Here is a 25,847-nt window from a genome sequence, read left to right on the forward strand (position 1 = left end):
ATGGGTTAGTCAACTGTGAAGACTATATGGTGCCTCAGATAACATTCTGTGGCCTCAAAAACTAGGCGACCAATCTAGTCTGGATAATACCTATGGCTCTCTTCTAATTTTTTCCGAAAAGAGTATCCCCACAGCAATCTCACATTTTCAATCTCTTTTATTTCAAAAAATCCCTTCTATCTCTACTTTCTATTCATGCATCCTATTGCTCATGTGCCACAAATCACTACAAGTCTCTAAGCAAATCCAAAAATTTCAACCAACACAAATATAACTTCAAAAGACCAATACAACCCAAACACTTTCTAGTTGGCCATCAAAAAGACCAAGCCTGACTTGCACTTCATTATTGATGGTTATTATCGTAGCACAGGATAACCTCGGGACAGGAATGAGATTCTTTTTCGTCTCATGGAACGAATTATGTCATGTTGACGACCAATGACATTGCCTGAAGGGAAATTAAACCCCATACATTGAGCATTTTAATGAGTCCTTACAAATACATATAACTCCCCAAGTATTATTTTTCGAAACAAGCAATATGTGGGTTGTGGACCCTGAATCAAGATGCTAAAGTGCGCCCCCTGTGCTTGCTACCATTAATTGGAATCACATACCAATATATATGCTAGTTCTTACAAGTTCTTTCAATCCTAATGTATCTCTAAGTATGTCCTAGCTATCTACATTAAACAAATTCTCATACTTGCTAAGACCTTTCACTATAGAGATTAAGCTAGAAAGTATATGGTTAGATTTATAATCATTCATGGGTACTTTTGGCTGCTAACATGGTTATCCAATCCTCTTTCCTTATTTGACCTAGAATCTTGCCTAGGGGATTCATTGCATGCATCTTAGACCGTATGCATCACTTCGTGTGGATCTGGTTCTCCTACTGCAATGCAACTTTGCTCCTCTTCCTTGAGTACACGATGAGCTCATCCAATCTACAGAGCTTGCAGGCCACAAGAGATCCTACGAATGCGTGCAATGTTATGGTGAGTAGTTGCGTCAGGTTAAACGCCTGGAAAATCTTCTACCTTGAGTGCAGACTCTTTTCGCTTCACAAACGATGGTTTGAAAGGGATGCACATGCTTCTAAAATTAGGGTCTCCTCTTACACCTTAGATAAGATATCTGCAAGGGACCTAAGGGTGAGAGAGTGGGTACTGAAATCCAACTTATCTTAAGGATTTTGATGCAGTCCAGGGTATATCATGCCCCATTACATGGGATTTCGCCTTTGATGTCATCATCATGTGTTTAATGGAGATTCCATGATTCTCGTCAGGGTATCCCATGCCCCATTACGTGGGATTTCACCTTTGATGTCAGCATCATGTGTTTAGTGGAGATTCCATAATTCTCCCACTGAGTATATGTATTCTTTTGTTGGCACTTAAAAGATTTGAGACTTAAAAGTCATGGGACTTGGAGCAATGAGCATACCAACCAACCTATCCTCGTGCCATAGGTTGCTAGTTCTATATTTGCGTGAGAGATAGTTCAAACTAGTGTTTAAAAAAACGTCGAGTCGAACCGGACTCGCCCGGTTCGACTCGGGAATCGCCATGGACGGATCAAATCGGCGAAAAAAACGGGAATTGTCCGGTTCTAGAGAGAACCAGACGATTCTGCACATTGACTCGCCGATTCACTGTACGGAATCGGCGAGTCCCGTACAGTAAATCGGCGAGTCCCGTACAGAATTTTTTTTTTTTTTTTTTGTTGTAATCCATGATCGAATTTTTTGTAATCCATGATCGAAATGTTTGTTCTTTTTTCTTGTAATCCATGATCGAATTTTTTGTTTTTTGTTTTTTTTTTTGTAACCCATGATAGAATTTTTTGTAATCCATGATCGAATGTTTTGTAATCCATGATCGAAATGTTTGTTTTTTTTTTGTAATCCATGATCTAAATGTTTGTTTTTTTTTTTGTAATCCATGATCGAATTTTTTGTTTTTTGTTTTTTTTGTAACCCATGATAGAGTTTTTTGTAATCCATGATTGAATTTTTTGTAATCCATGATCGAATTGTTTTTTTCTTTTTTTGTAATCCACAATCGAATTCTTTGTTTTTTTTTGTTTGTTTTTTTTTGTAATCCATGATCGAATTTTATGTAATCCATGATCGAATTTTTTGTAATCCATGATTGAATTTTTTGAAAATTTGTGATTTTTTTTTTTTAATCCATGGTCGAATTTTTTTTTGTAATACATGATAGAATTTTTTGAAAATTTGTGATTTTTTTTTTAATCCATGATCGAATTTTTTTTTGTAATCCATGATAAAATTTTTTCAAAATTTGTGATTTTTTTTTTTTAATCCATGATCAATTTTTTTGAAAATTTGTTATTTTTTTTTTTTTAATCCATATTATTCAAAGAGAAAATGAGAGAGATGATGATTCTGAGGCCACCCTATCCCAGCCATATTATTCACATATCGAGTCCCAACTGCAACAGTGTAGGGATGAGCACGACAGTGCAAGTGAGCATGAAGGATGGACAATCTTCGGGGATTTTAGATTGGGAACACAACAAAACACTAACACTCAGGGATTTGGGAATAATCAGACGCCTGCTAATATCGATGATTCGTTTTTAGATCGAATCAATGAATTGTTAAACGAATTCAATCAATGGCACCAGCGTGACCAAGAAGAGCAATAACGTCGTCTATCATTTTATTTTTAGATCATATGTTACTAATTTTATGCTTTATTGTAGTCCATGTATGTTGATATACTTATTCCATGATAATTCTATGTTTATCCTTTTGTGTGATGTAAATTAAATGCTGAATGGCGGTTCATGCAGGGAAAGAACATATCAATATTCGCTTATTCATTCAAAAACATGAAAATTCTTAATGGAGTACCCTCATTTCTTATTGAATTCCTAAAAAGCAATATTTATAATGAATTTTCATATTTTTTTCGGATTTTTTTTAAGCTTTATTCTGACCGATTCACCTGATTCCCGATCCGGATCGCCGATTCGCCTATCCGGATCGGTTTTTTGGGAGCCCGATCCGGGTCACCGATCCGTTTTTTAAACCATTGATTCGAACCAAGGTTTGAAAAAACGGATCGGCAACTCGAATCGTCCACCCAAAAAACCGTCTAGGATCGGTGGATCGGCGTGTCGGATTGGAGAATTGACCGAATCGGCAAGTTTCGTCTCAAAAGTTTTTCAAAAAATCACTGTAAGTCTCTAAAAATAGTGTTCTTTTGGTTTTTAAAAGACATTAGGAGTGGTAAAATACTGAGACACTGTTTTCCTATCTGAATGTTTGTATAATTACTAATTATAATATAGTATTATACTATAGCATCAAAATATTTTAAAGATAAAAAAATAATTTCCTATATAAAGTGCAATTAGAATCGTATCAAAATATCAAACATTTATTAATTTGCTTTATTCCTCCAATATTATCACAAAACTAATTATAATATTGTATACTGAAATTGAAATAGTTGGTTTACATTTTACAATTATTTTAATATACAAATAAGAACAAGTCTAAAATGTCTTATAATATCATCTACTTTCAAAAATCTTATTTACAACTATAAGAAAAAAATACACTGCATAATTCATAATACAAATAAATTCATAAATAAAATACAAGATTTGGTTATCAATGTATAATTATTAATTATAAAATTATAATAAACATGATTAAAAAATTACTAGAAAATGCTTCTATATCATATGATTAAAAACAAAAATCAAACCCCCTATAAATTTTAATATTATGACATTAAAAAAATTGAAAAAAATATTTTTACCCAAAAAATTGAAAATGAAGATATGAAAATTCAAAAAATAAAAAAAATGCCTCTCAGCAACACTCACAACAACTGTAAAAAATAAAAATATAATAATATGGTAACAAAAATTTGAGGAATTTTTAAACCTTTTTCAAACAAAGAGATTTACACATGTATTTTTTAGGCAACGATGATTAGGTTTCGAAATTTTAAATTCTAGCATGTATTTAAGGTTTTCAAAATTTAGCATTAAAAAATAATTAAATGATAGTATATTGTTACGTTCTATATAACAATAATAATTTATTAAATAACATAGCAATTTAATATATAAATTATGTGATGTTTTGATGTATTTATAACAATAAAAATTTGAATATAGCAATAACAATTTTAACATAATTATAGTAAATAAGTTAATGATTTTTACATAATTATATCCATTCAACATAATAATATTAATGTCATTTTAATGTGATCATATTCACATTATAATAGTGATATAAGTTTAAGATAATTATATTGAGTTATTAACATAAATATACAACAACAATTTCATATAATTATATTAATTCTTGTAAATTTGTATATGTAATTTGTTTTTTGTAATTATGTGTAATTCAAACTTAGTTATATGTACTTATATTTTTAAAAATTATAAACAAATAAAAATGAATATAATTAATCTAAAAAAGAAAAATAAATTTTATTTTGTAGACCATCCATTTTATATGATAGTTTCCTTGTATGAGACTGAGCGAGATTAATAGAAACGTCTCCCTGTATGAGAGAGAGAGAGAGAGAGAGAGAGAGAGAGAGAGAGAGAGAGAGAGATTCTAGTTGTCTATTGCCAATGCAAAAGAGAGATCCCACATTGATAGATGGTGGGATGAAATGAGTCTATAAAAGTTTAGAATCACATAACACTACTCAATTAAAGTGCTCATGCAGGAGGTGAGCTTTGGCTACGTATGTGGGCCCGCATGTGTATGGGTGTCTGCAAAATTCAGGTGCAAAATAGAGTTGTGCTGTGCCACAGATTTTTTAAATAAATAAATTCTTGAAAAAAAAGGAAAACTGGAACGGACTTTGGTTGTATGACAAATAATAGGTATAGACCGGCTCGAATTGGCCGGTTCATGAGGGGTACGACCGGATCCCGATGTATTACGGGATCCGGATCACTCTGAACGATATCCGATCCGAATTGGGCAATTATGATCTGGATTGCCGAATTTTAAAACCTTGGTTCAAACCATTGAATGTCTGCACTTGCAGTTCATCCATGAGGGCGTCAGCAGTCATGACTGATTTTTGAGATTCAAAAACAAAAGGAAAAATAGGGAGGATGAGCGACAAAGAGGGAGCTTCGATACTAATGTGAAAGGCTTGATCTAGGTGATAAATCATGCATTTAGAGGCCATGTACCCAACAGCTTCAACCCCCTTATTACTCAGAAACTAATGTAATGAAGGAAGAGTTCATGCCTCTATGTATCTACTCCTGTTATAGAAATATGCCGAACATATTTGGCTTAACACATCCCAAAATTCTTGAAAAGACACCATCAGGTATCCATCAGAACCCAGGGCTCCATCTCTATTGTTTCCAACACAGCTCTTCTGATTTCCTCCATTTCATATGGATACTTAACCAGGTGGCACTAACTAGTGATAATTTCTTGAACGGTACCCCTGTTAAAGACATATTTACCTTCTTGTCTCTATGAACAACTTCTGAAAATGCTGTATGATCACTGCCTCCATTTCCTCCTGAGATTCCATCATTTGAGCCCAATTTGTATGTTTTGAATATTATTGTTTCTGTGCCAAGTGCTTGCTGTCTTGTGGAAGAACCTGGTATTCTTGTATCTTTCTATTAGCCACTTTATTCTGGACTTTTGATGCTGGGATATCCAATGCTGTAATTTCACTGGCCTCCACCCTACAATTATGCTCCCCACATCTAACTGTCTACTTTCCAGTGGTTTTGTTTCAGCCACTCTGCATGGCATGGAGTCCTTGGCTTCTATATGACCAAACATTCTCTCTTCGAGTCTTTCAATTTGACTTTCAACATCTGCCATTTTTTCACAGATTCCATATCCTGCTTATCCCTCTATTTCGATATTTGACCACCTTTGTTCAATTAGATTTAGCAACATCTTGTCATCCAACTACATGAGCTCGAATCTGAAGGGTCTAGCACTTCAGGGTATGTTCTCTGTACCGAGTAGTATTGGAGTTCACTGTGGGGATCATGGCTTCTCATTCTGGTGAAATCAAGAACTGATCGAGCTTTGAATGCACAAGATTAGTGTCTCTGTGATTGGACAGAATAAGTTTTGATCCAGCTTATGGAATCTCCAATAATTAATTCCTACTTATGAGAGCTTCAAAGACTTCCATGATGTTCTTTGACCTTTTGTGTTTTTCCTGTAGGATCGTCTCAGGATATTAGATTCTCCACCTAAACACGAAGGCAGGTCTTATTCTGCTTTACGCTATCTAGCTCCTCCCAGAATGGATCTCTATTGGCTGGTCAATTAAGGCCTTACCCAGCAGTAGGGGTCTATGTAAATTGATGCTTGGGACTTATAAAAGATACAATGACTGACCACTCACTGTTAATGTGGTCAGTTATACATAAGGCTGTGGGATCCCATACTATCCATATCCTTGCAGATGCTGTCTTTGCATTTAAGCCACCCAATTCGTTTTCTCGCCCATAGTGCTAAAGTTTCCATGCATTCTGGATCAACTAATTCCCCACTTCAGTCTCTCCTAAAGAATCAAAATATCATGCCTTTTTTCCGTTAAAGCAATTTTACCAACTTCGTCTGGGGTCTCTCAGGCCCCTTACAATCCATAACATGATCTGCGTGATGGTGGCTTTCATGGAGTCTGGTTTTGAATAAAGGGACACGTTCCATCTGTGAATGGCTCAGAGGCATGTCTGCACTTGTCATAGTGTCAAACACTAGGTTTCTGAGCTCTCAGCTCTCTCTGCCTTTGTCCCTAGTACCATTGTTGTCCTTGCTGTAGCAACTCATCTGCTCATGTCTTTGACGGCATTGGCTTGGAAGGTTTGCTGTCTACGCATACTGCATATGCTTTGTTATCCTCATTGCTTGCAATATTTTATCGATATGAGGCCCTGCCCAAGAATTCCTTTCCTTTCCCAAATTCATGGATTGGGTTTCAACAAAGTATCACTGCATTCTTTGTGCCTGCTGTATCTACTATGTCCCATACTTCATTTGCACTCCACGATATTTTAAAGGTTTTACATTTAGATGGCCATAGGTTGAAGGCACCGAGCTCTCGAGATGATTGTTTATGGCAAAACCTGTTTTGCAATAATTGACTAATTTAAAATTAGGAAGTTGGTTCTTTTCTTTTCCCTTGTCCATCCTAGAAAGACATCCCCACGGGCCTCGGGGGTTTGAAAATCTGTACTTCATATCTTTAGATCTTTCATTTGCTTTCAGCCGAGGGATGGGACAAAAGTTAGGTTTTGGATAGACCTATGGTTAGTCCATCTCCCCCTTTCTCTCTGCTTTCCACAGCTTTTCTGTCTAGCTAGGAATCCTGAAGTCTCCATAGCTGAGCTTCTTGCTGTCGTCGGAAACTCTAGAGTCTAGACCTTGGGATCCCGATTTCACAGCCCCTTGCGGGATGTTGAATTTCCAGCCTTTCTGGGACTTTCCTATCTCCTCCACTCCTTCACCCTCTCACCCCATGGGGACGATCAAATCATTTGGACCCCGCCCCCTTCAGGGATCTTCTCTTTCTCCTCTTTCTTTCACAAGCTTAACTCCCCCCAAACCGCCCAACCCGTGCATCTTCCCACCACTGCCAAAGCCTGGATTTCTTTCATTCCACCCAGGCTTCAGGTCTTCAATTGGTTCGCCTTGTGGGAGAGAGTCCTAACAGTGGACAACTCCAAAGAAGAGGCTACAAACCCCCAACGGATGCATGATATGCTTTTCAGAAGAGGAATCCAACTCCCACTTCTTCATACACTGTAATTTTGCGAGTCGCATTTGGGAGGACGTACTTCAGCTCTTTGGTTGGTCGTGGGTTGCACTGGAATCTGTTCCTCAACTGTTTCAGCAAATGGGCTATCCTTGTGGCCCAAATCCGGAGTTTTGCTTTGGATGCATACCTAGAGGGAGGCCAACCAAGTGGCCGACGCACTAGCTAAGCATGGAGCTTCAATGGAGTTGCCCTATGCTGTGTCTCATATATGGGCTTCACTTCCTGGTTTCTATGACTGTTTTGTGCTTGTTTTGTACTTTCTACATATGCTTGTAATTTCGCTTGTATAGCCTTTGTTTCGCCACTCTTATCAGTGGCTTTTTGCTCCCTGGGCGTGGATTTTTTGTACTAATATTCTTACTTTTAATACAAGGTTAACAGTTTCAGTAAAAAGGAAGGGAAAATGACCTCTAGCCCCCTCCCCAAAATTTTCATCCCTATTAGCCCCTTGGGTCACCAAAATCCCATGTACCTCCTCTAGTTTAAAACATTGGGACCGTTAGCCCCTCAACTAATGGGTGGGATTGGCCTTTTGTAAAATAAAAAGATCAAATTTGTAAAAAGAACAAAGAAAAACATAATTGGGGGGCTAATGGTCCCAATGTTTTAAACTTGAGGGGGTACAAGGGATTTTCAGTGAACTCAAGGGGCTAATAGGGATGAAAATTTCAGGGAGGGTGGGAGGTCATTTTCCAAAAAAAAAATTAGGAAGGTTTCTACTGCACTTCACTTTTATATCCAGGATTCCTAAGGTGAATTTGCCTGAAAAGATTCCAGAGTTTTAACAAATTGGCATGTCTTAGGTGCTTTACATGATCATCTCAAATAATATGAAGTGCGACTGTGATCAGTCTTGCCCAGGATAGTTTCCTGTTAGCGATGAGATCTGACACTTGGAAGGATATGTTGTAGGTGTTCATATGTCTTTAATGCGATAATGTGGAAGATGCAACACGGTAACTTCACCATCAAAGTCAATATGCCGAAAATGCATAATTGTGCGGTCTGAGGTTTTCTTTTCAATGCCACAGAAATATATTGTTTTGAAGAAAAATAAAATAGCTTGACCTACAGCTGCCTCTCTTCCTAAAAAATTCTCAGTACCAGTAGTTGCTTTAGAGCTTCCAGAGGAATTTGTCAAAATGACAATATAAATTGGAAAAGAGAACATTCGTAATGTAAGAAAACTCAGCAAATTCAATGGTCAATATGAAGTTATATTGGGATATAAGACTACGTAGGATGAGATTGTGAGGGTTTTCTGTTACTCTAGCCCACTAATCATTCCTCACCAATATCTTTTAATGGTCTTCAATGTCTAAAAAACCGGACCGCTCGGCGCCTAGGCGCCCCAAAAAAATTTCTGCATGCATTGACCTGGGCGCCCCAACACAGGCGGCTGTACCTGGGCAGGCGTCGAGCACAGTTTACGAATTGTTTTTTTTAAACTTCGCCCGAAAGGGCAAAGGGGGTCATTTTGACCCCCAAGTTTGTATAAAATAAGTTTAGGGGTTTATTTTTCAACCCCAAACTGAAAAAAAACAAGAAACCCTCAATCTTAAACTTATTTATGAGAATCTAAAGCAATTGCTAAGAATCAAGAGTACTTCTTGTTGATTGAAAAAGTTTGTTTTTCTAATTGAAATTATTTTTAGGGTGTTATTGGTGGTATTTGGAGACCTTACAGTGGCCTATTAGACTTTAAAATGTTTTGTATGGTTCAAAATTTTGAATAAGTTTATTATCAACTTGAGAGGCTGAGACATGTGATATGTTTGTATATAAAAAGGTATGTTGCGAACTTGCTATATTTTCAATTTCAAATGGAACAAATTACAAATTTTGACACTAATATATGCATATATGTGCATTTGGATAGAAAATATATTAAAAAATACTAAAAATTTGCACCGCAAGGCGCCCGAGGTTCTGGGCACTCGCCTAGGCGCTGGCCGCTAGGTAGGCCGCCTAGCGTTTTTCGAAACCTTGATGGTCTTGTGTGGGGTCTTCAATATTTATTGATGGGGACGTGATTGGTTCACTGAAAAAGTCTAGTTGATAATATCGAATCTTGTGTTTAGAATTTGAAAGGTGAAAAAATGCTATCTTGTGGTGGCAGGTTGAACCCTGCCGTTTTTTAGTAGCATGCTCGATCTCACTCTGGCTGCTTTTATGGTGCTTTTCATGAGTCTTCCTGACATTGAAAAGAATTATGGGAGAATTTATTGGCGTGGTGCATCCAAGAAATCTGGGCTTAGTTGGTGATATTATTATTTTTTTTGGGCGGGAGGGGGGCGTGGTGGTGTTTATTGGCTTATACAAGAATGACATCTATTTATTGTGGAACATTTTGCAAATTTTGAAAAACATTTATCCAAATATAAGCACTCGACTATATAATGGGCATCCTGTGTGGACTTCGAATAAAAAAGTGGCTTGTCAATAGGTAGGAAAGGTATTTGTGTGAAGATGGTTATGTAAGGGTACAGTTCAGGTGAGTCTGGGGATGCACCTTTTACAGTGAGTCCACTCTCACAAAAATGCATCTTGGAAATGGATTTCGAAGATCGATTTGGATCCAAAAGTCTTGCAAATCTATCATCTAGATCCCTCTATTATGTTCTTCCTTTCTGAACCGTCACACTTGAATTCTCCAAAGATCATCAGCTCACTGTTTTGGAGCTCCAAGTTCGTGAATCTGAGGTGGAAATGTGTTTGAAATGATTTGCGATGTGTTTCAGGTCCTGAATTCCTCGATAACCAGGGTGGACGCATGAGTTGGCACCAAATACTTTGCCTTGATTTAATTATGATTTCTTCCCAATTTGCATTCATTAACTAAATCAGCACAGAATCATACTAGAGTTATATGAACGTAAATGTACGTGGCACATACATTTGTCTTTGCTGTCTGTGTTTTTTTGATTATGCATGGCTGTGAACAATGTACGAGCCTCGCTGTCTATGGATTTTGGATAAACTGGTAACCTTCAAATACATATACATATGTGTCTATCTTTACAAGTATAAGAAGTTGGTTTGTGGTTTGTTTCAAGTCCTATACTGTTTTGTGGTACACAACTGTCTGGTTGCTCTATCTTATCAAAAAAGGTCTTTCTTTAAGAAGAAACATGTCCTATGGTTTTTTTTTTTTTGTTTTGTTTACAAGGATATCATAACTTCTGTCAGTCCGTCAAAAATATTTGTTCTAGCAGTAAGCAACAATTTCACGATAGTGCCATCCTTCTTTGGGTGTGATTCATTGTATGTTCACAATTTAACATTACATCTTTATTGCATACAGAGAGGTGAAGCCAAACTTTTAGTTGAAGATTGGGAGGGGGCAGTTGGCGACTTGCAAGCAGCTGCGCAAAAATCTCCTCAGGTTCGTTTTTAGCTGCGCAAAAATCTCGTCAGGTTTGTTTTTAATTTTAAAAACTTGTTTTCATAAACTCTACTGGTAAAATGGACCAGATGTCAGTAATATCTGTTACGGTTACTTTAAAATTGGCACAACACCAAACCTATTTGCCCAACAAGGCAACATCTAGTTATGGAACACACTATACACACTACTAAAATCACTGACTGCTTTTGACTCGGATGATCTATTGATAGGTATTTGTATAATCTATTGTTATTTAAAAATGAAATCCCTCCAACTTGCAAAAAAAAAAAATGGATTTCTTCAGAAAATATTGGAATCATTTTAATGACCAATAAATAAATTGAAGCATTTTAATGAAAAAGTTGAAGCTTTATATTATTACGATCTTTGCTAGGATGAAGGGATAAATGGAATTTGACACTATTCTTAGTAATATCTCATCTCTCTTCAAAGACCTAGCATTCTTATTGAAAGACAGAATGGAGGATGGGAATGCCTAGCTTCTAGTGTCTGGCTTCCTCAACGAAATGCCAACTCCTGAGAACTCACCTCATGCATTGGGTGGTATTGATTTTTCTCTCAGTTTGATTTAGTGTTCCTCTTGTTGGTTAGAGTATTCAATACAGCATTGCTATTAATCAAATAATAGGGAGGTCAGCAGAGGTTCTTGCTCTGAGACACATGTGGAGCACCAGGCAGGCCACTTGTGGAGCTTTCTGTCCTAGCGAGAAGGACATGAGGCTTTCCCCCAAACATCTCCTTAGTGCATGCGGAAACCTCCAGAGACAAGAATCACTGCATCCTCTGGTGGTTCTGGCCCCTCTACCATCGATGCTTGTGTCGATGTGAATTTGTAGAGGTTGGTTTAGCAGATCAAAAAGGGGAAGAGCAAACAATTCATTTACCCCATAAAAAAAGAGCAGACAATTCATGTCCTGAGCTTGGTGGTGGATTAGTTAAGTTGTCCAAGCTTTTTCAGTCAAGTGCCTCTGTCTCTCTCCCTCTTGAACTCTGTCTATCTGTTGCTGCTTATTCATTGTATTAGGGTTTATTCCGAAAGGGTTGTTCCTTTTGGAATAACCATTGTCCTGCCACATTCTTCACCCTCATTCATTAGCTCTTCCAGCCATATTAGACTGTTTCTGGTGGTGTTCCTTGATCGTGCTCTATGGCCATTTGCTAAACAACCATATTAGCCACCTCGGGATTGTTTTGAAGTATTAAGGAAGAATGACTGTAAACAAAGATAATTGCACCTTTGGACAGAGACCTATTTGTAGGGCATTTGATCAGAGGAGGGCATTGTTGGATGGGCGAAATAATTAGAGCCAAGGGTCAAGTGAATGTTTGTTCTTGAGCTTCTCATACAAGATCTATGTTGAAGTTTTGATGTGCTTTGAAAAAGGTGGGCCTAGGGAATTTTGATGGGTGTAGGAGTTCTATTCAGATTAGGTTTCCTAACATGATTAGGGGTCCTAGTTGGATTGGGTTTCCATTTTTTGGTTTGGATGTGAGTTGTAATTGGATTGGTATATATCAAGTTCATGATGTGCAGACAAACAATATATTCATGGGGAAGTAGTATGAGGGAAGAGAGAGAGTGAAGAGCACAAATGTAAAAGATATGTGAAGAAGCATGGTGCAGCCAAGAGGGAGGGAAGTTCTCCCTGAGAGCTTTTCTCAAGATACTCCTTCGCTCCTGGTGAATCAGAATCGAAGATTGCTTCTGTGGAATATAGTGAAGGGTTATGGGTTGGTCAGTAATCAAATGAATAGTCTCCTCCATAATCTTTTTACGCCTCTATTGGCAAATATTCTCAGCCCTAGTCCATGTAATTGATTTAACATTGTTAGGGGCTGTGGACGTGCTATTTCAGTTTTAAAGCCAAGGAGCTATTGAGCCTTATGCTCTTTTGAGTTGCAGAAATCCATTGGTCCAGAATAGACATAAATGATTGTCCCATCATTCCCCCCCACAATGCTGCCAGAACACCTCCCCCACCCCCTCCCCCTGGTCGGCAGACCAGCTCCTATCAAAGTCAAGTATCCAAGTTCCAATGAGTGGGTATGGCCACCTCTCTAATAGTCTCAGGCTTCATCCCAGGCTCAAACAAGTCTTAAACAAAGGTGACATTATTCCCCATGACACATGGTCCACCTTGATTTGTTTGATGAAACCACTTTCATTGGATGTCTCCAAAGATACTTGTTTGATTAGACCACTAATTTCAAGGTATTGTCCTTCAAAAATATGCTGGTTCCTTGTCTTTCATGTAACCCAAAGTATCACTAAAGGGACAACTTCCACAGGACCCTCCTGTTAGTGTCATAGGCAAACCATCTCATTCGTAGGGAGGTTTCCAATTGTGGAACGGTGCATGAAAAGATGCCTTTTATTTTTGAAAATTTTCTGTTAAATTTTAGGTATGTGTTATTGGGATTTTTAGTGTTAAACTCTAGGGTTTTTTAGGTGGAGGGATTTTAGGGTTTCCTTTGTTTTTTAAGATTTTATTGGTTGTTTAGAATAGGACTTAAATGTCCTTATAGAATTTTATATTTTATCGAGGTAAAAATATCATTGCAAATCTTTTTCATTAGGACTTCTATTTCAATTAGAATTAGGATTTCTTGGGTTCTAAGTAAGGTCTTTTATTATAAATAAAGGGTCTAATAGGGCTTTTCATTCATATATTTCCATTTTTAGGAGTTCTGGTTGAACTAGAGAGCTTTGAAGCTTGGGTTGTTAGCTTCCTTTTCTTTCTGATTAAATTATCAAAGTTTATTTTTAATATTTTTTATTTGAATTTGCAGCATGGTATCTCACATGAGATACCAAAAGGCAAATTCATCCTTGTAGCAGTGGAACAATGTGGCACAAACGACATATTGGTGAAATGGATGGATTCCTTATTGGGTTGCCCAATCGAATAGGGAGCTGTAAAGGTTATAGAAGTTGTCGATTTCCTAATGATAATAGGATTAGGGCAATATCAGCATTTGGAAGGTTTTGGGACTCCTTTACCCAAGATTTGGTAGTTTTGAAGAGTAAGGGATATGGATTAAGTGTATGGATTATGAGAAAGGTTATGGTAGATATCAATTAGCGTATGAGATGGGGCCTTTGCTCAATATGGATACATTTGGCGATTAACAGGCTAGTAAGGATTGAGAAGAGAGTTGAATGGAGATATGAGGTTCTGGGGTTTAGGTAATGACGAGTTGGGTGTAGTGCAGGAAGGGACAAGAGGATTTAAAGCAGTGCTTAATATTGCATGAGTCTGACTGGACTTTTTGCAAGATGATGAAAAAGGTGAGGGCAAGGTTGGTAGATGCTGATAATGGGGTAAAGGGATAAGGGATGTGGTATGTCAAGAAGGATGTGGCCCTAAATCATGGATGGAATGAAAAGTACACATGAAATAAGGCAACTTAAGTATCTCATGCCTAGGCGCTCATGGCATGAACATCTTGAAAAAGTGAGGCATCAACAACCCCAAAATGGAGTCAACACCATCAAGCTCGAAAGCTAAAGTTTATTTTGAATTCTTAATTGCATTTAGCCACTGGCCTGTATGATGCATATATAGTGGTTTCCCTGTCATAGTCTACCTTTACTTGATTCTTGAAACAACTAAAAACAAAGACCCCCGAAGACAAAGATACCAAACCTAAATGCTATTAAAATATATAAAAATAACCTACTAACTATAGGAGATCACTTAAATAATCCAAAAAAGGACAAAGTGAACTCCAAATACAACCCCAAAATGGAGTCAGCACCATCAAGCTCGAAAGCCAAATTGTATTTTCAACTCTTAATTGCATTTAGCCAATGGCTTGTATGATGCATATATAGTGGTTTCCTTGTTGTAGTCTACTTTTACTTGACGCTTGAAACAACTAAAAATAAAGACCCCTGAAGACAAAGATACCAAACCTAAATGCTATTAAAAATATATATATAAAAAAACCTATTAACTATAGGGGATCACTTAAATAACATAAAAAAGGACAAAGTAAAGTCCTAATGTAATTCTATCGAAAAGTATCACTAATTATACTTAAAAGTCATCTCTAATTGGGAAGGGGCTACATGCTAGGTGGTTAGGTTGATGTGGCACCACAACTTGACGTCTTGAGTTCTCTTTCTACCACGGATAGGGGATCCCTTCCCCACTGAACTACGAAACAAAAAGTTCATCACTAATTATGTTACGGGAGTTATTCTGGGGCACGGAACATCCGATTGATGTCGTTAATAATTTCCTCTTTTTTGTCAAATGAGTAATTCAGAACTCTGATGCTTCAAATGAGATCACCCTACCTTCTAGCATTAGCAATCCTATAAAAGAACCTTTTCTTATCACACTTTTTGAGCCATTAAATTAGGGATTCCTCTTGAAGAATATTATGACATTGAAGTTTTATTAGCTCACTTCTTGCCCTCTTGTCTATGTTGGAGATAGAATATTCTTCCTATGAAGCTTACAATCTCCTTAGCTTCCTTCTTGTTCAATGGACCAAAAGTGTCCATATTCCACACTTCGATACCAAACTGGACATGTTGGAGTCATCTCTTCATAGAGATGCCTGCCAAACCTTTGATGTTTGCACTATTCCACCAAGAAACATGTTCTTTAGGAGCAACTCGATCAGTTGTGAATAATGTTATATTTGTAGCAGGCAAATGATGTGGCAGATAGATTAGACAACGAGGGATCTGGGATTGTTGCCTTTACTTTGAAGGACATCACCACATTCACTGACTTTACAATCTGTCATCCACCCTCTCTCCCCGTCTTCCTCTCCCTTTCTTCTCCCCCTTGGGAATTGTGTTTCTGTTTGTCTATATCCTGTCTGATAGTTTTACCTATACCTTCCCTTTGATGTATATCCTTTTTTTAGTTCAATGTTATCCATTATTGTTTTTGTTGTTCCTTTTATGCAGTGTTATCTATTTAAAAATATAGGGGAAAGAAAAACAAAGCAAGTTGCTTATGAACTCAGGATGATCAATTCTTCTATTTTTTATCAGAAAATGATCGAGGTTATATTTATTACTGGGCAATGATCTGGACCATATTTTGGATTCCATATTTGGTTGCTCTAGCGAATATATATGCCTCATCCTCCATATGAGCAGTTTCTTCAACCTGATCTTGACTGTTTATTGGTTGCTCTAGCGAATATATATGCCTCATCCTCCATATGAGCAGTTTCTTCAACCTGATCTTGACTGTTTATTGGTTGCTGGACCATGTGATTGTGAGACTCCTTGGTTACTTTCATCAACCCATACTGTTGATCAAATCTGATAACCAGGCCATATGGGTTACAATTCTGGTTGCACATTTTCTATATGATAATCTAAATGACAATGTAGTCCCATCATATGTAAGAAGGTTCGTATATTCCAACCCTATCTAGAATTCCTCTTTCCTATCTGGAGCATTGAGATTGCCTGCCGTTGTCACCTGAGAGAAAACATCTACCACCAGTCTTAAGGTAAATAGACCAGACATGCACCAACGAATAGGTTGCTTTTGTTGACGACGCCAACGTCCTGTAATTAGTTCGGATAAATTTCTCTCCTTTAGTGGCTAGGGATTCTTGTGAACATTTTTTGCCACATCAACTCTTAAACTGAGTCATCCTCCCTGCTGTTTTGTTTTATCTATTTCATTTTTTTGAAATGGATACTTAATGACTACCAATCTCTGAACTTGCAGTTTGCTTCTGCAGTGTTAAATCTTTAATGTTGTTGAACTTGTGAAAATTACAAAACAAACGAATGTAATAACTCAGGCTTTTTCTTCTCAAATGAAAAATTTTCAATTAATTTATTTCATTGACTACATTTTATAGCATGATTCTTGTTCATTCCCATTGTAAAATCCTCTCATCAGTAAACCAAGTTCCGAAACTTATCAAATTGGTTGTATTGAGCTATCATTTTGCAATTTTTCAGGATATGAGCATTCGAGAAGCATTGATGAGGGCAGAAAAGTCACTAAAGCTGAGCAAGCGAAAGGACTGGTACAAGATACTAGGTATATCAAGGACTGCTTCCATTGCAGAGATAAAGCGTGCCTATAAGAAACTTGCTTTGCAGTGGCATCCAGATAAAAATGTAGACAATAGAGAAGAGGCAGAGACTAAATTTAGAGAAATAGCAGAGGCATATGAGGTGTGACCTTAAGCAGTGTGAATTCTTACTTCTATTAAGATTTAAGATTAGAACAGGGTGTTTGCATTTGATGTCCCGATGTTAGGACATGAATGAATGCGGCCATATCATCATTGTCATTCATCAGTTCCACTTCTTATGGCTCGCATCTGGATGTCTGCTCCATCTAACAGCCCTGTAGTACTGAGTTTTGATGATATTCTTGGAACTCTAAGACACATGTTTGCACTTTTGAAGTTCTGCATTCCCTGTTTAATTTGCTTGACTTGTCATGGTAGATCATCATTTTCACTTGAAATGTAGCTAATCTGTTCTTTAAAAAATTGATCTGCACCATCTCAACATCATTGAACATACAGGAACTCACAATTAATGCATGCAAAACCTTCCTACAAACATGACTGACTGTTGATACCTTCTTTCTTAACTTATTCTTGGCAAGGACCTAGTTGTACTGTATTGATGGATGTTTGTTATGATCTTAATCATTCAATTAAGCCAGGGAGGTTGCTCATGCGTTTCTTTCTCCTCCCTGTTCATGTATTTGCTAGTTGTTCATTCTTCATTGTTTGTGTTTTGGTATCGAAACTTAGGTCGTCATCGATCTAATTATGTGTTTTTCTTCATCATCTATAGCTTCGATTTCCATGTCTTCCCTCAGCTTCATAATTGGCTTGCTGACATTTCTTATTTTTCATTGAGGGATTCTGAATACATGGTGACTGGCATTTGATGTATTTCGCAGATCCTGGGAGACGAAGACAAGCGTGTGAGATATGACCGAGGTGAGGATATAGAAGATGCTGGCATGGGAATGGGTGGTGCCGGTTTTAATCCTTTTGGTGGCGGTGGTCAACAATTTACTTTTCACTTTGAAGGAGGCTTTCCAGGCGGCTATGGCTTCAATTTTTGATTTCAAATGACAGAATGAATTAACAACCATCGCAATTCTAATGCTGAAAGTATTGATAGTTGTATGTCATTTCTGCCCACATCCTAACCCGCCCAACCTGTACTTAGAGGCCTCATGTAGGGGCTGTTATGCCCAAAGACATTTCCAATGATGTCACAATTATGATTAATTTGTTGTTTCCTGATCGTGTAATTTGAGGATGCAGTCTATCCCTATTTGATGGGATGACCTCCCCTAAATTTTGAAAGAAAGGATGAGTTTCTATTTTGTAGCAGACACCCTTATCCTCCAAGGTCCTTCCTTTCTGTATTGCAGTGATGTTTAAGATCTAAGTGTATGTTGCGTATTCTTGTGCTTTATCTCATGCGATCGATAGATCTTACACATGCTTGCTCGCCACTGGTGATGGAAGCAAAAGGGTGGCGAAGATGCATAGAAGACACTCATTACAATGTTTTGTGAGAGCTAATGGTATAATACTTGGACCACTTGTTAATCAAAGAGAGTTTTCACTCCCCCCATGAATTATTTCATGGGAAATATGGTGAAGGACGATATTCAAAAAGGTAAGGGAGAATGTGAAAAGATTCCGTGCATGGATTTCCTCAATTCTGCGACCTTTAAGCAATGGACCCGGTTTTGGTTTTGGTGAGTCTGCCTGCTCACTGAAAAACGTGCGTCCTCTTGTGCGTAAGACATGTCTCAAAGGTGGACATTAAAAGAAAGTGTCCATACTAAAAAACTCAGAGAGGACAAAAACCCTTATGCATTTTTTGAATTTTTAGGGTAATTATAAAAAGAAAAAAGTTTATATAAGGTTGCAACCTTACCTCTATTGCTACGAATGCACTTCAAAAATCCATCGGAAAAGATAATTTTAATGTTGCAAGACCTTTTAATTGATCATCTCGACATCGAGATGTATGATCATGAAAAATAAAAAGATTTTAAGTCTCAAAAATAGTGCATTTTACAACATATTATCTATACCGTCCGTTTTCAAGATTTTCATATGGTTATAGATCTATTTGATTTTAACCATTTTTTAAATTTAAAATTTTATAATTAGATATAAAAATAGATTTTGAGATAATCCTAAGACATTTTACATCAAAATTATATACCATGATAAAATTTGAAGGTGCACCTTACCTCTATAGCTACATATGCATCCGTATGCTAACTTCACCCTTATAAAAAATATCCCATAAAGTTCTCTATATTTCAATTATACTAAAATCCCCCATTTAATACACCCATACCCTGGTTACTTTTAAAATTCAAATCCCACCCCGCCTGCTACCCATTTGGGTTGTTTGGACCCTAATCCGTCGTGGACTTAGTAGCACCGTGAAGAAACATCACGGGGGGGGGGGTGGTTTATTCTTCTCATCAAGACGAACTAAATAAAAATTTAAAAAATAATTCATAAAACATAAATTAACCAAAACACCCCTACAAGATTTAGAGGTATCTACGACAATTTATCGTTTGATTTTTTTTTTTTATTATCCTATTTTTACATAATAGGCTCTCAAAATTTCAAGCGATTTGGATTACTATAAAAGATATTCAAATTCAAATATGAAATACAATCGTGAATATTAGATTGATCCAGATTAAACTAGTGGGCTAACCTCATATTCCCTATATATATATATATATATATATATATATATATATATATATATATATATATATATAAGTAATAATAAGTATTATTTTATTACGATGTTCAAGTTTATTAAAGAAAATTAAAACTATTCAAGAATCTAAATATTTAGTTTTTTCAATCTAATTGAGTTTCAGGACATGTCAGAGAGAGATAGATCAAACCGCTTATTTTCTATATGTAAAAAAGTAATTACAATTATAAAAATATGCTACTATTTTATTACTATGTTCAATTTTATAAAAAAAATTAGAACTATTCAAGAATCTAAATACTGAGTTTCTTCATTCTAATTGAGTTTCACAACTTGAGAGAGAGAGAGAGAGAGAGAGAGAGAGAGAGAGATCAACCACTTATTTTCTATATGCTAAAAAAGAAAGAAAGACTTATGTGATCTTTTACGGGGGAATACATTTTTTTTTTCCTTCACCCCTTTCTTTGGCAAAAGATAAATTATAGGTGGTTTTTATTACAATAATATAAATTTCAAAATAAAATCAACATAACAATAAAACCAAGATCTTAACAACTTGATGTCATTGAAACAACTATGCACTATGCTTAAGAATACAAGATAAGATTGTAAGAAACAAAAGGAAGAGTGCCGAAAATTACCTCAACCAAGCTTATTACACCTCACACCGAGTCACCATCATCTGATGGCGTGGGATCAATAATCAACATTCAATCTCAACCAGAAAAGCAAGATTAGGCCAAGCCACACCAATAAAACATGAACCGCTTTGATAACAAACTCAAATCCTAGGTGAATTCTCTTAGCAACCGAGTTTGAGATAGATTGATTTATCTTTTTGCTAAACCCTAAAACCCCTAGCCATAAATCCCTAGTTGAGATATAAGAGAGAGAAGAACTCCATAACCTAAACCCTTAGGTTCTTTCACAATGTGGGAAAGAGAGATCAAAGATGAGAAAGTGGTGTGTGCCCCCTTTGGCTTTCATGAGAGAGAGAAGCTTTTCTTAAGAGAGAGAGAAAATTCTAAGTGGGGCGTGCCCCTTTGTGGGATATGAGAGAGAAAGATGGGAGTTAGGTATAAGAAATAAAGTGTAGAGATTTTTGGGGTAGAGACCATCCCTTTTTATAGGCTTTGAATAAAATTAAGGTTTCTTAGGATTTCTTTGGCTTGCCTCTTCTTGTGATATTGAATATAAACTATTGATCTTGGGTGACTTGTGGGGTGAGAGATTTTAACCAACCATTCCATAGATGAGCCATCAACATTATGAAAGACACATGAACCGTTATCCCCCTTTCCTAAACCATTTTTCCATCAATAAAAATTAAATAAATTAGACATAATCAAAATATTGTGTATACCATAAAATAGCACAAGTCTAGTCAATATTTCTACAAAATCTTTCAAAGATATATCAAGTCAATATTTAGTCAATATCTTCCAACCATATGGCCACATGCCAAATCACCAAAAAATAGGAAAGGGAATAAGGGTGGGACGTGCCACCTAAGGGAGGCACTCATGGGCCCCACCTTCAAGAAATATGGTGGGCCCATATGCACAATGGACCCCTATGATATTTTTATATATTTAAAATTAATAAAAATATTTTAAAATATTATTTGAATATTTAAACCAGTATAAAATCAGTATATTTAATTATATAAATCTAAAAATTATAAATAAAATATCCAGGGGTTCATAAAAATTTAAATAATAATCCTAAAATAATTTTCATCATAAAAAAATATAATTAAATTAATTTGATGGAAAAATGATCCTTATGGTATAGGAATCAATAATCATGGGGCACTCCACTTTCAACTGTGGACTACATACCACACTTATTTTATAAGCCCGACTCAGTGTTGCCCATGACCCACAGTCCAAGCAAGGGCTCATTAGTGGGTCACCAAAGTCCGGTCGATGAGCCAAGGGGTCACAATCTCAGTCTATGGATTTCAGGTCCTCTCCTAGAGACGAGTCAATGTTACCTAGACTTGATGTGACCACAGCTCCGATGGTGCATAGAGGTATATCTCGCATATGTATACGCTTCACCCTAGAAGGTGGATTTCTGGCTTTTTCCAACGATCTATCGATATGCATGCCATGTGATGGCTCATTGATGAGGCTTTAGCCTCCGTCTCTTTAGGCCACCATCACACACAAGGGTCACACAGTCCCTCGGCTCACTCATCCGGGCATATTCTCTGACATCATCAAGGGCTAACCCATTAGAACCCTTCTCAGTTTGTTCTTTATGCCCAGGTAACATGGGTTTTTCCCAATCAACTGACCTAGATCGTCAAGCATAGTAATATCGCTTGCTTAATATGGTCCATGAGGGACCACACTCCTACTGAGTTCATGTTCCAATATATCATTTCATTTTACAAGCACTCGTAAGGCCTTTAAATGCCACATAAATCCAACATCTCCCACTTATCATTTGAAGGTCTTATATTCTCTCTTTCTCACTTTCTCTCATTCCCATCTCTCTCTCTCAATTACAATATCTCTCAAGCATTTTTACTTATTATCTCAATACATTAATCATGGCTTTCGCAATCAATCCTTTCACAAAAGGATTTATAGAGGCAACATTTTTCTCTTTGCTGCTCGGATCTCATCTCAAAAGTGGTCGTAGCTTATCTTTTACATCGCATCGCGAAGCATGGAGCTAAACAGAAGACCATCACGTACCCTCTTCGTATGGCATCGTATATTTATAGGCTCAAAAGAGTTTTTCAAATAAGTTGTTTGTAGCCATACAACCAACACCACACATTTGGGTTCCATAGATGAATAACATTATAGTCTGTTGTTCCATCTGGTATGTCAAATACTAATAGGTGCTCTCATTGGAATATTTAGTTTATCTGGATCTCAATCTTTCTCAATCTCACATTCCTTAGGTGATAAAGACATGGTTTTATATGCTGGGAGTTCTTATGGAATCGTGGCTCCTTTGACATGCATATCGACGCCGTGCTGTAGCGAAAAATTCTTACTGCCTCACAACGTACGAGGTGAAAGTCAAGTCGATAAGAAATTTCTTAATTCATACGGCCTCGTCGATCACCAAACAATACGCCACGTACTCTGCCTCCTTGGTAGACAATTTCGTCACATCTTGTTTCTTTGATTTCCAAGAAACTGCACCCCCGCCAAGCATGAACACATATTCAAATGTAGACTTCGCATCATCTGGATCCGTGAAATAGCTTGCATTTGTATATCTGAATATCCAAGCAGCTAAAAAAAAGTGGGACTGTAGCAGCTCCCACTTAATTATTGCATATATAACATATATATTCTCAACATTCTTGTGCATATATCATGATGGGGCATATCAAGTTTCATGCAATATGTAATTCAACACCCGTTGGTTTTACAATATGCAAAAACTTTTATGAACTACGAATGTTCAACCACACTGACATCTTGGCATTAATTCATACAAACCAAGTTATCTAATCAACACAACATGTGTCAATGAAGCCTAGCATGATGGCATTCCTATAACATTCTATATGGTTCAATGTCTTAGGTAATTAATGATTCTAAATAACTAGAAACATGGGTTAAAACATATAGGTATTAAAAAAAAAATTGCATGATAGTTTTTCTCCCACTTTTATAAATACCTTCAACACACGATGTTTTTCTTTTTAATAAAAAAAAAATTGACTTGGTATATATATATGCATCCACAAGCAATAGTTATATAATAATATGACAGTTTAAAATGATTTTCATAAAGACTTAATGGACCTTGCAAGACTATGTGGTTTTCTCAAAACCATATTCATAGACTTAGGCTTTTATCAAATCATCCAATTTAATTTTAAAATACATGCTTAGCCTTCATAAATCATTTTACCGCATTCACCTTTAATTTCCTACCAAGTCAAGTTTATGGCCACAAAAACAAATCATATATATCATCTTATGATTTTATCCAAAATAAAGCATGACTAAATAATATCTATTAAAGCCTTGACAAAATACTTCTTTTTTGGCAATTATGGAGAATTTATTGAGAGATCATCATCACATTCAACACATCATATTATAGACATTATTGAGAGGATGGTCACCAAGACCGAGTTCTACCAGAACACTCCTTTTATGCCTACATATTTGAATGAGCTACACCCATCTCTCATGTTTCATCCTTAGGGCTCAAAGCCCTTGATCAAATCATATCTCCATGTATATCACTACTTCAAGTAGTTCATACTCAAGCACAAAGTGGTACAAAAACACAAGGTATTCAAAATCAGCTCTTTCAAATTTGTTAGTACTTATCACTTAATGTCCATACACTCCATATATATTCATAAAACAATTAGCTAAACTATAACCAAAGCATATTAAACAAAATTATTGAATCATCTTTCCCTATATGACCTTACCATGTAATATGAGATATATTTCATACCTTAAAACTATGTAGTGTGGTACCTAGGCTTTCTTGATTCATCGCTTTTACTTTTTGATAAGCTTTTGTGATCTTGGAAGTGCACACAACAGATGAAGAATGTATTGGTCATCGGTTTCACATGTCACGAAGTGTCAATCCCTTCGGCACTTGGATTCTCCTGTCTTACATCATGAAGAAAATTTTTTCATCATCCCATTATTTCAGATATCACAATTTTGATTCTCCCATTGATCTTTAGCATTTCTATGCTACCACCAAGTCTCTTTATATATCCCTTCATTTCAAAAAAACCAAGATGCTTTTATAGGTAGTGTTTCTTCTTCTTTCTGTTATTCCCAGATCGAATAGTCTTCACATAAAGTGTCTTATTTTGCCAACTCTGTATTACATCTCTCTGAAGTTGTACTATAATAAACCATACTCATGGTACACTATAAAACCTTTTAAAATGAGCCTTAAATGTCTCTATAATTACGAATTCAAGGATGTGCCTTAACGTGCCATACCTTTTAATTTACTGCAACTTAGAACATGAGCATCCCATGATAAAAATATGATATCTATCAACTCATAAAAGTTTATTTTCGAATCCTTTTGAGTATTGAAATAGATTACAAAATATAAAATAATGCTCAGTTCCATCCCTAAATCATACCATATAGTGAGTCTTCGTTCCAGTGACATTTAGGTCACAATGCAATTTTCTCAGTAGAAAATCAGATTAAGCACCTCTCAATAAAAATTGTTTATCTCAATACTTAAAGAATTTCTTCCTGAAATCTTTAATGCTGAAAACTAGACTCAAAATCAAATCACAACATCATAGTTTGAATCCCAAATAATACTTTTCTTCAAAAAAATAAATAAGTGACATTCACATCACAAAATAAATCACACTCTAGAATTCCATGATGAACACTATCTTGTAAAATTGTCTCTTCTCTCTCTCTTATGGAGTTTCCATTTCAAGCCAACTTTGTTTGAAACTAGACACATAATGATAACACATATATTTCCACAAGCCTCATATGACTCTGTTAATTAGGCTTGATAAATATAGCTATTCATGTCTCAATGAAGAACATATCAAATTATAGAAAATTCAAGATGACCTCTCTTCAATTCAAAATTTTTATTCTTCTCTTCCCGTAGATATCTCTCCTTCAAATAACTTTTATTAGAAAATAGACTCAGAATGAAAGTCTAAAAATTTAGTGTGGATCGCAAAACAATCTTTTAAAGTATAGAAATAAAATCATGACTTCCAAGTCATGGAAATAGTTTTCGTTGCAGAAAACAGCACTTGCGCACCCTTCAATAAATTTATCATATCTTTCAAACCACAAGGAATTTCTGATAAAACGTTTGTTTTTATTGAAAGAATACTCAATTTTGTGAGTCACAGTAAAATTTCAGAGAGAAATAAAAAATC

The 25,847-nt window shown here is 36.2% G+C and overlaps 1 protein-coding gene across 15 annotated transcripts in view; it reads left to right on the top strand.

Annotated features, from left to right (window-relative positions):
• Positions 1 to 18,591, top strand: part of LOC18427397 (dnaJ protein P58IPK homolog B) — a 53,772-nt gene extending 35,181 nt beyond the window's left edge. For 4 of the 15 annotated variants that reach the window (XR_016061467.1, XR_016061465.1, XR_016061469.1 and 1 more), the window contains exons 7-9: positions 11,134 to 11,246; positions 17,186 to 17,404; positions 18,150 to 18,591. Coding sequence is in view for 10 of the 15 variants with exons in the window: in XM_088874713.1 (XP_088730839.1) it covers positions 11,134 to 11,214; positions 17,186 to 17,404; positions 18,150 to 18,317 (468 nt within the window). In the remaining 5 variants the exon portion in view is untranslated. The remainder of the gene's footprint in view (positions 1 to 11,133; positions 11,247 to 17,185; positions 17,405 to 18,149) is intronic. The other 11 variants (XM_088874713.1, XM_011622539.3, XM_088874716.1 and 8 more) reach the window with 4 other exon arrangements.
• The last annotated feature ends 7,256 nt before the right edge of the window (positions 18,592 to 25,847 follow it).

This window comes from Amborella trichopoda, chromosome 8, assembly GCF_054954075.1.
Source record: "Amborella trichopoda isolate Santa Cruz 75 chromosome 8, AtrichopodaSantaCruz75HAP2 v2.0, whole genome shotgun sequence".
NCBI classification, from domain to species: Eukaryota; Viridiplantae; Streptophyta; class Magnoliopsida; order Amborellales; family Amborellaceae; genus Amborella; species Amborella trichopoda.